The following is a 10,000-nucleotide window of genomic DNA, read 5'->3' on the forward strand; positions in this document are numbered from 1 at the left end:
TCTGCACGTGCGCGCGTAGATTGGATTTGTCGGCGAAGGCCTTCCCGCACATGCTGCAGCGGAAGGGCTTCTCTCCTGCAACATAAATTACCGAAGTCAGTACAAGATAGCAGACATAACACATTGCCAAGACAAGCAAATACAATGCTGATAAAAATCGGCGAGTGCCGAAATCTTCAGATCGCCGGCTTACCTGTGTGTGTCCTGATGTGTCCCTGCAGCAGCCAGGGGCGGGAGAAGCACTTGCCGCAGGTGGGGCACTTGCAGCCCTGGTTGTGGGTGCGCATGTGCTGGCTGAAGGCGGGCGTGCTCACGTACACCTTATCGCAATACGGACACTTGCGAGCTGCGCGCTTGTCGTCCGGAGAGCGGTGAGTCTGCCTGGTGTGGGAAAAGATTGTCAGTCAGTGGGGTTTTCCTTCTTGTTGTCTACGGCCTTTTGCTGCCTAACATAGGTCGATACATAACATTGTTGGCTATCCTTTGCTGCACATTCTTATATAATTTGGAAAATGAGCTTGACAAATCTTTAAAAGAGATCCTTAAAACAAAATAAGAAATATAAGGAGTGAAATCTCGAATAAAATAGATGCGGATCTTAAGGAGTACATATCTGGCTGGTGACATACTTGACCAACACTATTACACAACCGAGAAGATATTTTCGGAGCTATTTTAGGCTAGGTACTTGTCGCGAGCCAAATCTCCCATGGTGTTTTTTTCATTTCGCTTTTGTTAAAAGTAATAATTGTATCTTTTTTTAAGTGGTCTTCAAAATTTCATATACATAGTAAAAAAGCGCCTTTTCATTGTACTGTTCCCCTTAACCCACACTGTTTTTCAGTGAGACTCCATGTTTGTTTACCGATGCCACTCCTGCCACCTACCGGTGACAAGAGGAAACGTGAAAATCTCATTGTTGCCATGTCTAAAGGATTTTAATATTAGTTCGTTTTAATGAATTTCTTAGTCTGAGTATAGTATAAAAAAGTACCTTTAAATACATTTCATATCGATTCTCAAAAAAGTCTTGGGCAGGACTTGATTTTTCCCTCTCATTGAAGAATTTTATATGGGTTTCTCAACAAAGTTCTACACGATTTTTGATGACTGATTTTCCAAGAATTTCCAGAGCACTGTCAGCAGCATGTGTTCACTTCACGAAATAAATCACAGAAATGCAGCATAGGTGCTGAGAAGGCCATCTCGATGGGAGACAGAGAGAGGCACACGCAGATAGGGGAAGCAGAGATGACGTAGTCTTAGAATAGGATGGAGAGAGAAAAGCAGAATAACGGCTGGGGATAATTCGCGAGGTAAGATGGTGGTCTTACCTGTGCCTGGCGAGGTTGGAGGACGTCGAGTAGGTTCTGCCACACTCAGGACAGACATGGGCGTCCCGGACGGAAGGTGGAGGAGGCGTGGATGGGGGCGTGGGCGCAGCGGGGGCAGGGCTTCGGGGGGGGCTGGTGCTCAGGTTGAGGGGCTGCTCCGCCTGAGGCGCGACTGTAATGATGGTGGTGTGGGCGTCCAGTTCCAGGACGGGTGTGGATGTGTCTCTGACGGGTGTAGGCGTCGGCGCGGGCGTAGGAGTGGTGTAGCGGGCGGGAAGGTCCTCGGGTCGCAGGGCGGCCAGCCAGGGCTTATCCGCGCACACGAGAGCGATGTCAGCGAGTAGCGTGAGGGAGTCGTGCGGCCCCGCCGGCGAGGGCGGCCATGGAGTCTCGCCCTGTGGCGGCGACATGGGGGGCGCCGTCCCCTGCACGTTGTACATCACACTCGCCTCTCCCATACCTGTAATGCCAAAACACCAGGTAAGAAATGCTTGGTCTTCGATGGTCAGTTCTGTCCATACATATCACTGAATGATTAGGCACTGCTCGTTCACCTCAGAGCTCGTTTGGGACGGAGGAACACTCGTCACTTGGTCGAAAAGGCCGCACATGTGAGCAGTGCCACTTGTTCCCTGTGTGGTGGTGGAGGCACTAGTGACTGCGGCCGGTGGTTGGCACGAGCCACCGTCGCCACGTGTGCCTACCCAACACCTATTTTGGTACCACCGCCACCCTGATGCCCTACCTCCCCCAACATGTCTGATGTGCCCTCACACTCCACCAACCTGGTGCTCCCTCCTCCGTCCCATTCCTGAAACCCTCTAGCACTCCCACCACCCGACAGCTTTGCTAGATGCCCACCCACTCTGCCCTACTTTGCCTTGTGGCTACAGGCCGACGCGGGCTCTTCCCGTCGCACCCACCGCGCAACCTTCCTGGAGGGAGAAAAAGTCATGCAAGTCTTGGGAACTGCACAGTACAGCGCGTGAGGAGATGGTGCCAATCCCAGACTCGCCGCACTTCGCATTGCTTTGATCCCTCAGTCGAAATGGAGGATTTAACGACTGACCAATATTTGATCCTTCATTTGACTTATTGTTTATTCCTGAGACTTATTGCTCAAAATTGCTTTTTAATCATCGACCTAGTTTTATCATCTGATTTGTCCGCTTCATTTGATTTTAGAATATTGCACTTTCTTATCGTCCTACAAAACCATAACAACAATTTCTTATCGAATACGTTGCCAGACGGAAACTGCATCTAGATATCTTGGCACTGGCTACCTGCAATAGCAGGTATGCAGCGTGTGCCACAGACAGTGGCGCGCGTGCGCGCGGACTAACATGTCAGATTCCTTGTTTCACCTGGCTGTGGCTGTCCTTCTGCCTCTGTCTACCTGTGCAATCAGCCGTCCCTGAGGTTCGCCAGGACGTCTACACTTTCAGGCCACGAAGTGCCGTTGTGGCAGTAGGGATGCATGACCCGTTTGTGAAATTGTCATTCATCCTTCTACCTTAATTCAATTGCTGTCTTAAAGACATACTTAGTGCTTGAATCTTTCTTTTGCATTTATTTTTAATTAGTTAATTTATGAATAAGTCATATTTATGAATAAGTCGGAGATTTCTGCAATGTATTTGCCTTGTTTTACGTAACACTAATGATGAATATATCCAAAATATGAGAAGGGAGTTGCAAATAACATTATATGACAATTTCACTTATAAAACGTTTTTCTCCTTTCTTGCAGATCAGATCAAAGAAACAAATCTAAATATCAAAGTAAAAAAAGGATTACTGGATTCAAAGTTGGCAGCAGACGTGTGCAACATGTCGGTGACGACTCTGGCAGAGCGAGTGTCCACCTGTTGGCTCCGAGGTGGTGCCAGGCGCGAGGCACTCACGTAGAAGCAACCTCGCATCCTCTGGTCACGTGGAGAAAGTTACGTCGAAACACATGTTGAAGAGGAGGCGCAAGGCGTCTGGTTGAGCACGTGCATGCTTGTTTTCATAATTATGTAGTGGTGCAATTCGGGAGCTTTTCATTTTAATAATTGTCATAAGTTATATTAAGAATTGGTTCTGCGTATAATGACGTCTTTAACTGTTTTACGATATTTTTGGCGATTCTTGGCAGGTATTGTTAGGAAATAGTTATATGCTGTCATATATAAAGGCAGGCAGAGTGTGTCAAGAAACGCTGGAGTTTATCAGACATGATAAACTCCAGAAATGTCTGTTTGCAACATCAGCGTGCAGAGACGCCTGTAGGGTATGTCATGCATTGGCATATAAAGACCTTTGGCTGATGACACAAAGATCGAGGGAGAAAAGATAGCAGGGACCCAAGTGAAGGAAGGATAGATAACACAGGGGAGGAGTTGGCGGGGAGGTAAATACGACGACGGGGAGGAACGGCCCATGACGCAGCCCTGGCGGGACTCCAACAGGCTACCACCACCTGACGCTGAAATTTACTAACTCCTAACTTTTGCGCCATAAACTCTGTATTTCATGCAGATCTGTTCAGTCAGAACTAACATTCGCTAAAACCTTATACATCACATTTTCCGAGAGCAGAAAAAAATGTATCCATACAGCTGCACTGAGAACGTGGATCTCAGCGTAAGGACGGGAGGGTATGCAGCGATTGATTTAAGTCTATATATCTTTCTCGTAAGAAAAATCACTTTCAAAAACCTTTGCGATTAAGTTGTAATTGAATGTAAAGAACACACAACACCCTAATGGCTGTTTACTTTCCAAATTCCATTCTAAATGCGTCACCTTACGTACGAAGAACGTGCTAGAAGAGGAAGCAAGACGTAGCTCGCTCTGCGTTCTTCATCTGTCACGCCAGTGGATGAGTAATTACTAGGCAAGTCTTGCAAGATTTGAACATGGTGAAAAACAATAACATAGGCTGCCACGTGCTACACAAAAAAAATATTAAGCATCGTTAAACAAAATACTTATAAAAAATATATTTGCTGTTTCACCCGGCATTCTGAAGCTTCAAGGCTGAATAAGCCGAAAAGAAGTAAAGATAATCAGTGACAAGTATTTGTTTTTGCCCGGTGTGGTCCTCTCGTCGGAACTGTCCTGACCTAGATATTATTTCTGGCTGTTCTCCTTTTGGTTAGTTGCACGACTCAGACACCAAAGAATTTGTCTGCTCACTGAGACGGTATCTATGGAGGAAGTTTACCGAAAGTTACTCCTCACGCATTATATTTAATCCAGTCTGAAGTTTATCACCTATAAGGTATCTGATCAACATGATATAGCACGGAAAGGTCAAGAAATATTTTCCGACCGCAGCGCAAAACATTTTCGCAAGCGATCACGCACATTTCTGGTCTCAGGTTACTGGCAAAGACGAAGGAATTTTGGTGATTAGAGCAGTGTGGATTTCGGGTTCCAATTCTGTCTACGCAGCGAAGATGCAAATATACAACATGATTTTACCTTTAGTTTATTTTGATAGACGCGCTTAAAGATTCGGTCACAGAAAATGTAATGTTAACGAGTAGGGTAAACTTTGATAGATGTGTTTTCAGTTTAATCATTGTTATTAATATCATTGTTGTTATTGTTGCTATTATTTGTTGTTGTTCTTCTTAATTATCATAAGTATGCGATATAATCATTATCATCATTATTACTGTCATCATTATTATAAATCATTATCATCATCATCATTACCATCATTATCATCATCATCATCATAACCACCACCATAACCAACACCACCACCACCATCATTTACGATCAACAGCGGCAGCAATGAACCTCGCCTCCACAAACGAAACCCCATTGTTATTCGGTGCCTGTCGGAGCCTCTCGCCCGCCATTTTGAGGTGATTCACGCATTCTCCTTCTCCTCCTCATTCCTTCGCTCGAAAGAGAACACGACACTTGCAAAGGGCGTTAGCACAAGGACGACATTCCTCGCCTCTGTTTTGTTGTGATGAAAACCTCGGTTCTCTTTGGCACTGTTTGGGTTGGGTTTATACGTTTGCTCCTTTTTAAATTTTAATCGGGGGTTGTTTTGCTGTCGTTTTTTTACTTTTTTATTGTTATTTTCATTATGTTTGTTGTTATTATTATAATCCGTATTATCATCGACTCCTTTAACATTATTATGATTTTACTATGATGGTCTTTCTCTACTAAACTTATTTCATGGTCCCTTTTTCATTGTATTTTGAATATATATATTTTTTCAATGTATGAATTGAACGCGCAAGCCAAATAGTTCTCTCAGATATTGTTATTGGCATCAGATAGATTGAGTTTCGAAGAATCAAGGCCATTCTTGCTATACCCAGACTTTAGAAGAAAACAAATAAGAAAGAGTAAATATCCCTCCTTAGTTCTTAGAGCCTACCACCTCTTCCCCGAACGCAAGTAACATAAAGAGGATTGCAGATCAGTAAATGCAACAGTTGTCACTAAACGCCGACCGCTTATGAAAGCCTTACGACCATACACACGGGCGCGGGTGAGAGACAACCCCCGGGTGCGGCGGCGGTGCGGGGGGACAACTTCCTTAAATAGCCGAAAAACAACGCGGTGGGGGAGGGCGAGGGTGGGGGATGTAGTGGTCGGGAGGTGGGGGAGGGGGTAGACGGGGTGGGGTCGGGGATAGGGGTGAGGTTTGAGGAGGAGGGGGGGGGGGCGTTGAGAAGACAGTGTAAGGGCGGGAGAGAGGGGTTCAGAGAATGGAAAGAGAATGATAGTATGTGCTGTAATAAGTAACGCGGAAAGAAGGAGATCTGTGGGGATACGGGAAACAGTGAATCGATAGATTGATATATACCCACCACAGTAACAACAGCAATGTCATTTAACCCAGGAGATGCGAACTACACGTCCTTCCCTCAGTAGGGGTAAGGGGGGGGGGGTCGGGCGAATTAACAGTGCCAGCAGAGCGTAGGGGATTTAATGCCTATTGGAGGGTAAAATGATATTTTTAGTGTCAGATGAAGTGCACAATAGAATAGCAGAAGTATGTTACCAATGTCGGTTAAAACATCAGTTGCCAGATAATGATCTTAATGTATGAAATAAAAGGTTGTGCCACTCTTAAAGATCTCTCAATAATCAGTTACGAGAACAGACAAAGAAGAGGCACAGAGCATGATAGCGCGTTGAGGTGGACAGGAAGAAATATTGGGCATCCGGGGAAGGGAGGGGAGAGGCAGAGACGTGCGTGCCAGACGGAAAGTTAGTGTTTATTCGGATTACTTTCCTCGGTGCATAATTAACTGTAATGTCGTAAACTGCTTTCAAGACAGCGTGCAATAGAATGGCACAGGATTGGATTAGTTGGTCGTTTTGTGTGACGTTACAAGGCACAAGCGGGGGAAGTGTTTTTGCTTTTCCAGGCCAGGTCCGGGGAAGGGCGCGAGGACAGGAAGAAGCGAGGACAGACTGCAGTGACGAAAAAAAGCTTGGTTCTTTACTCATGTATAACATTAGTACAAATAGCACTTGTAAGTATGCATCAGTGCAGGTGAAGGGAGACATGACAGCCAAACACATGGTAAAAGGAGAAGGAGGAGAAGAGGAGGAGGAGGAGGAGGAGGAGAAAGATGAGGAAGTGATGGAGAAAGAGGAGGAGGAGATGGAGAAAGAGGAGGAGGAGATAGAGTAAGTGCAGTAGGAAGAAGATGAGGAGGGGGAGGAGGAAGAAGAGGAGGAGGAGGAGGCTGAGGAGGATGAGGGCATGCAGCGAGGCAGGCATAGGCAGGACCTGGTGTAAGGAAATACCCCGTTAGCTCGGGAGTATTTTGGTCGCAGGGTGGCATCAGCTTCCTGTCCCACGTCGAAGCTTCCCTTCTACCGAACCCTCTTTAAACATCCAGCAGCCTCTCGCCCTTCAACTCTCGCGTGAGAGGACGGCGATGCGGCACGAGGCGAGGGCGACCAGCGTGCAGACAAGGCACGGTCGCGCCAGGGCATGATCTCGCTTGCAATTGGACCAGGACGGACGTAAATACAGAATGGACCCAACACATCCGACCTTCCCCCTCCGAGCCGCCGACACTGCTTGTACCATTGCACTTTGTCGTGTGTCTTTTTATTGCGACTGCAAGAGCTATTTTTACTGCTTCGCTAGTTGCAATAAAACTACCGATCTTTGTTTAGTTAAACTTCTTCACTTAAGCCATTCTTCCTCTTTACAAACAGTGATCTTGTGAAAAGAAAGGCTCATAAAACTAGGTTTGTCGAACCACCTGTAGGAGCACAAAACCATGTGGACGGGAATCGGTTCGTGAAATCATACAGCGTCCGATGACATCTACAGTACGGCTGAATCCACAAATGACCGTATAAGTACTAGGAAAGACTTCGAACCACCTGTGGGGATACATGACCACCTGTAAAAACAGCCACCTCCCGCAGGTGGTACGAAGATGGGGGCAAGGGGCGGGGCCCCCGCCCCGTCCAAGCGCCCCCCGTCTCCCGGTATACCCTCCCTTTCTTTTTCTGTGTGTCATTTCGTTTTATTTATATTTGCTTACATTTGTCGTCTAATCTTCTCTTATACTTTTTGGATTAGTAGGGACGTGTAGGGATATACAACTGAGCGCCTCCTGCCACGTTTTAATAATCATTACTCGTTTGTGCACGTTATGGAGATTTGAATGCCCTATAGAGCCTAATGGAAACGATGACATAAGTCGATTTTAAAATATATCATAGGCAACAAGATTATAAATCTTTCTTTGTGGCAGCCTTCTGTTTTTCATTTCATTCCACTTCCCTGTCCACTTTGTACCGTCAATCTTTAGTTTACTATTTTTTAGAGCTCATTCCTTTTTGGTCTCACCTGCTCCCGCTCGTCACCATCTCTCCCCCAACCTCCGCAAAGAAAGTATGTTCCTACATTCTTTTGCCATTTTTGCCTTCGCTGTAGCGCAGTCACGCCGGCGGTACTCGGCATGGCTAACCTTCGTCGGTCCTGTCTTTTGGGATGCTCTACTTTTTCTTATTACCTCATTTTCTCCCTGTTCGAATCTTAATATGCAAACAACCCTTATCTGGAAGGGTCGGGGCTTAAAGATGTCCTTCTGGGACCCAGAAAAGACGCCTGGGGATTTTGTTTATTTGTGTAGATGACTTAACGTCGACGCGTGAATCAGCGTGTCGACCGAGGCTGCTTCCCCTCGCCGCACGTGCGTCTTCCCTCACCTGACCCACAAGGATTCGCTCAGCCTGCCTGCCAAGACGTGCAGCTGTCCGATAAAGAAGGGAAGAACCTTCAACGCTTTTCAAAGAAGTTTCGATAACCGAACATGTGGCGGGCATCTGTATTGCTGCCATCTTTCCGCTCATTATTTTTTCGCTTATTATTATTATCTATACTGCATGACGGTTTCTCAACTCACTAACTCCAAAAGCCATAGACATGCTTTGATAAGAAAAAGTTTCAATATTGGTAATAACGCAGCTGAAAAAGTGAGTTTGTCCTCGTGGCACCTGGAGGACGCAGCGCCCCATGCGTCGCGTGCCGGAGCTTCTCCGCGTGTAACCCAACCCTCGCCACGACCCCCACCCTCCCGAGGAGATAGAGGAAAAGGGGAAAAAAGGGAAAAAAGGGGGGAAAAGGGAAAAAGGGGGGAAAGGAAAAAAGGGGGGGGGGGAAGGGGGAAAAGGGGGGAAAAGGAAAAAGGGGGGGGGGAAAAAAGGGGAAGAGAGGGGAAGGAAAGGGAAGGAGGGGAAGGGGGGAAGAGGAAAAAGGGGAAAAAAGGGGGAAAAGGAAAAAAAGGGGGAAAAAAGAGAGGGGGGGAAAAAAAAGGGGAAAAGGGAGGGGAGGGGGAAGAGGAAGAGGAAGGAGAGAGAGAAGAATGAGAGAAAGAGGGGGAGAGAGAGAGAGAGGGGGAGAGAGAAATGAGAGAAGAGAAAGAAGAAGTGAGAGAGAGAGAAAGAGAGAGAAGAGAAGGGAGTAAGAGAGAGAGAGAGATAAGATGAAAAGGGTAGAGAGGAGGGGAAGGTGAGAGAAAAAGAAGAAAGAAGAGGGTTGGGGAAAAAAGAGGGGAAAGAGAGAGAGAGAGAAGTAGAAGAAAGGAAGAGAGAAAGAGAAAGGAAAAGAAGATAGATAAGGAGGAAGGAAAGGAGTAGAGAGAAAAGGGAGATAAGAAAGAGAAGAGAGAAAAGTAGAAGAAAGGAGAGAGGGGGAGAGAAGAGAGAGAATAAGAAGGAGAGAGAAGGAGGAGAGAGGAAGAGAAAAGGAAGGAAGAAAAGAAGAGAGAAAAGAAAAGAAGGGAGAGAGAAAAGGAGAGGAAGAGAGAAAGAAAGAAGAAAGAGAGAAGAAGGGAAAGAGAGAGAAAAAAGGGAGATAAGAGAATGGGAGGAGAGGGGAAAAGAGAAGGAGAGGAGTAGAAGAGGAAAAAAAGAAGGGATGAGAAGAGGGAAGAAAAAGGAAGAAGCGAGATAGAGAGAAGAGAGGAAGAGAAAGAAGAAGAGAAAAGGAAGAGAGAAAAAGGAAGAGATAAAAAGGAAGAGGGAAGAAGAAGGAAGAAAAAAAGGGAGTGGGAGAAGGAGAGAGAGAAGAGAGAAGGGAAGAGAGGAAGAGAGATAGAGAAAGAAGAAGGAGTAAGGGGAAAGAGGGGAAAAAGGAAGAAGAAGAAAGGGGGGAAGATAAAAGAAGAAGA

The 10,000-nt window shown here is 46.2% G+C and overlaps 1 protein-coding gene across 2 annotated transcripts in view; it reads right to left on the reverse strand.

Annotated features, from left to right (window-relative positions):
• Positions 1-10,000, reverse strand: part of LOC122255889 (uncharacterized) — a 17,844-nt gene that overhangs the window by 1,754 nt on the left and 6,090 nt on the right. The window contains exons 1-4 of one of the 2 annotated variants that reach the window (XM_043020267.2): positions 1,889-2,021; positions 1,335-1,794; positions 194-381; positions 1-75 (exon numbers count right to left, since the gene is read on the reverse strand). The exon at positions 1-75 is cut by the window's left edge and continues 1,754 nt beyond it. In XM_043020267.2, the coding sequence (XP_042876201.1) occupies positions 1-75; positions 194-381; positions 1,335-1,792 (721 nt within the window). In that variant the 5' untranslated portion in view covers positions 1,793-1,794; positions 1,889-2,021. Of the gene's footprint in view, positions 76-193; positions 382-1,334; positions 1,795-1,888; positions 2,022-10,000 lie in introns of those variants that run through there. The other variant, XM_043020257.2, reaches the window with a different exon arrangement.

The sequence above is a fragment of the Penaeus japonicus genome, unplaced genomic scaffold (assembly GCF_977035675.1).
Source record: "Penaeus japonicus unplaced genomic scaffold, GWHDUDI00000001_assembly GWHDUDI00000023, whole genome shotgun sequence".
Lineage (NCBI taxonomy): Eukaryota > Metazoa > Arthropoda > Malacostraca > Decapoda > Penaeidae > Penaeus > Penaeus japonicus.